General features: G+C 45.9%; 1 protein-coding gene across 1 annotated transcript in view; it reads left to right on the forward strand.

The window, feature by feature from the left end:
• The first annotated feature begins 371 nt into the window (after window positions 1-371).
• Window positions 372-3,113, forward strand: part of MSI1 (musashi RNA binding protein 1) — a 36,845-nt gene continuing 34,103 nt past the window's right edge. Inside the window, exon 1 of the mRNA XM_019539406.1 lies at window positions 372-563. Coding sequence (XP_019394951.1) covers window positions 372-563 — 192 coding nt within the window. The remainder of the gene's footprint in view (window positions 564-3,113) is intronic.

The raw sequence follows: 3,113 nt of genomic DNA on the forward strand, positions 1-3,113 counted from the left end.
GCCTTGCTAAAGTCAAGTTATAACCCATATTGATCAAATATCCTTCTTTGTCCAATATTATTTTGTTGGGAGGAGAGAATAAAAAGTCTAAAGTAACAAAAAAGAAGACGGCATAATATTTAATACTCTCTGTGTCTTCCAGGACTATTTCTCTTACTTAACTCTCTCCTATATTCTGTTCATATATAACATCTCATATTAGATGATACAATGAATAAAGTAGAAAACTACAAAAATGCATTGATGACAAACCACAAGATTGTATTGTTTGTCTATTTGAACACAAGTTTTTGTAAAGGTCATCATCTATCTATTGCATAATACTGTAGCACCAAGAGAACTAGTCATGGATCAGAACCATAGTGTGCTAGATGCTTTTAAAAATAGGACAAAAAGACAACCTCTTCTGCAAGGAGCTTACCATCCAAATGCAAAACATGAGACCGCAGATTGATAAGATGGGGGAAACAGAGTTGGTGTTGGCCATCATGACTGGCAGTGAGTACATCAGCAACCTAGCTGTGGGTCATGTTTTTAGACAATGTGGCAAAGAGGAGTTTTCAGTAAGGGTAGTCACAATACTGCCTCCCTGGTGTTGCTTTCAGTAGCAGCACTTCTTCCACACCTCAGCCTCCAGCCAAAGTGCTACCTCCACTGTAATGCTACCTCTCTACTGTGTTATTTTTTATGGGGAAATTGTGGCTGGATATAATGATAAGCTTCCTAACTAAGGGTGTGGCTAAGCAGTGGGACAGATTCACAACAGAGAGGATGGGGAAGCTTCATCACTGGAATTTTTTAAGTGCACGTTGATCAAGCACTTGTCTGGGATGGCTTAGACAGGGATGATCCTGCCTGTGGCAGGGAATTGGATTAGGTAACCTCCCGGGGGGCCTTCCAGTCCTATATTTCTATGATTCTGTATTCTGCATTTGTCCAGTTCAGTCAGATGATACTATCACCCAATCTGGTGATTTCAGCTCTTTGGTAATATTGTGTTGTTTTACAGACGTATCTCAATTCTTGATGTCCATTGAATCCAATGGGAACTTGATATGCTCAATAGCCAAGGCTAAATATTATGTAACCAATTTCCTATGAATTGGTTACAAAGTTTTTACTTTGTTATAGTTGGTATATGTAATTATAGGGCTATTATAAAGACAAAGAAACTGCTGGCACGTTCTTCTGAGATCTCTGCCCCACTGCTGAAGATTCTGCACCACATTTAGGAAGATGAGCATTGAAAAATACTGGTGATAACAGATATATTTGGTCACTCTGTAGCAGCCCAAATAACAAACTTACCAAATACATTCTTATATTTGTTTTGTGGTTGCTCCCACAAGCTCCAGTCAAGATCCAAAACATGCAGTGCTAGATGTTCTGCAAACACATTAAAAAGTCCCTGCTCTAGTGATCTAAAAGCATACAGAAAAGAAGAGGTGTTAATCCATTCTCCTGGCTGGCACGATAAGCACTTTTTGTGACATAATTCACTGTACAGCTTAGCTTGTGAATTGGGCTATTGCTACCGCTGTTGCAGATACATCCTTCCACACAGATACTTTTCCTGCTCAGGGACATGCTGCTGCTCTTCTAAAAGACTTACAGCTTCCTGCACCTTGGTGTTTCATTGCTGCCTATTTATGGCTGAAAGTTTGAAAACATTATCTGGGAAGTTGCAGGAACTCAGGTATACTTTTAAGGTGTCCTTGAAGTGCCTTCCTGGCCAACCATGCTTCCTCTTTCTATACTTCCATTCACCATCTAGTAGCTGCTTGGGCATTTGTGTGGGACAGTGCATGAAAGTCCATGCATTAACAGAGCAGAGTCCAGCCCTGTGTTTACTTGAGGGATTGGGGGAGAGAAAAGTGAGATGCCACAGAGGTCAAAAGGTAGATGGCAGTATCTTGATGTTTCTCTCTGCTGTTCCCATACAGGGAGCTTAGCATGATGTGGAATGAAAAAGTCACAGGGGAAGCCTGTGCTGGAAGGACCAAGGACAGAGATGCACACAGGGATGTTTAGCATTTCAGTAGTGCATGACAGACCAGGTGCACACCCTGTCCTGCTGTACTCTGACATCCCAGGGGGGTAGATGTTCCAGTGCTAAGAGGCCTGTGCCTCTTAGTAGTTGAAAGAACTGAAAATGGTTGATTCTGGATGTGTGAGAGACATCAGTTACCCCCAAGTCTTTTGCCATTATCTCTTCCTTGAAATGGGTTGGACAGAAGGTAGAGGGTGCAAACAGCTGGCTTAAAGTGCCTTGGCACACCCAGAACAAATGGGTATGATGGCAAGAAGCTGCCAGGCCTGTGACCTAGTGCAGAAGCAGTTAACTACAGGCATGTGAAAACACATTGGGAGATCACAGTTGTGTAAACAGGGCTCCAGGCAGGGTGGCCATCATAGAGGACATTCTGGTTTTCTACTAGTCTGTCCTCTGTTGATATGAAACCCAGTGCCTTTATGTCCTCCATTTTTCTGTTAAGAGAAAAACAGAGGACATCAAAAAAGTGTTGGGTTTCATATCAATAGAGGACAGAGGACAACTGGACTGTCCTCCATGATGGCCACTCTAGCTCCAGGGCTTCTCATACAGAGGAAACTGGCCAGTGGCACCATCTTCTCAGCTTTGATGCCATCAGGGGGACTTCTAGGGTCTCTTTACTCAACCATAGCACATGGACCTGGTTTTGTAGTGCTAGCTCTCAAACTATGAAAAGCAGGCCTCCTTCTTGCCAGGAACTCCCACCCCTAGCACCCAGCAGCAGCACCCAAAGGCTGTGGTGCAGCCTGAGCCCCAGTGTAGGAGCCAGGACAGTCAGAAATGGTTTTTGTCACCCTGGGCGTTGAGACCTGCAGGAGGACAGCAGGCAGGGGCTGCTAGGCCCCCCCCAGTGCAGGACAAGGAGACTGTGATGGTGCTGGGCCCCAGCTCCTGGGTCCCCCGGGGGTGGGGAGGGTCCCTGAGGCACCTGCCTAATCCCTGCCGAGCGGCCGATGTCCCCCGCGGAGGAGCGAGAGGACTGGGTGCTCCTGTGGGACCCCGCGGGCGCCGGGCAAGGCCGCCCCAGCGGCGGCTCTGCCTCGGCCCGCGCCCGGCCCAG

The sequence above is a fragment of the Crocodylus porosus genome, unplaced genomic scaffold (genome assembly GCF_001723895.1).
Source record: "Crocodylus porosus isolate Cpor-Errol unplaced genomic scaffold, CroPor_comp1, whole genome shotgun sequence".
Taxonomy (NCBI): domain Eukaryota; kingdom Metazoa; phylum Chordata; order Crocodylia; family Crocodylidae; genus Crocodylus; species Crocodylus porosus.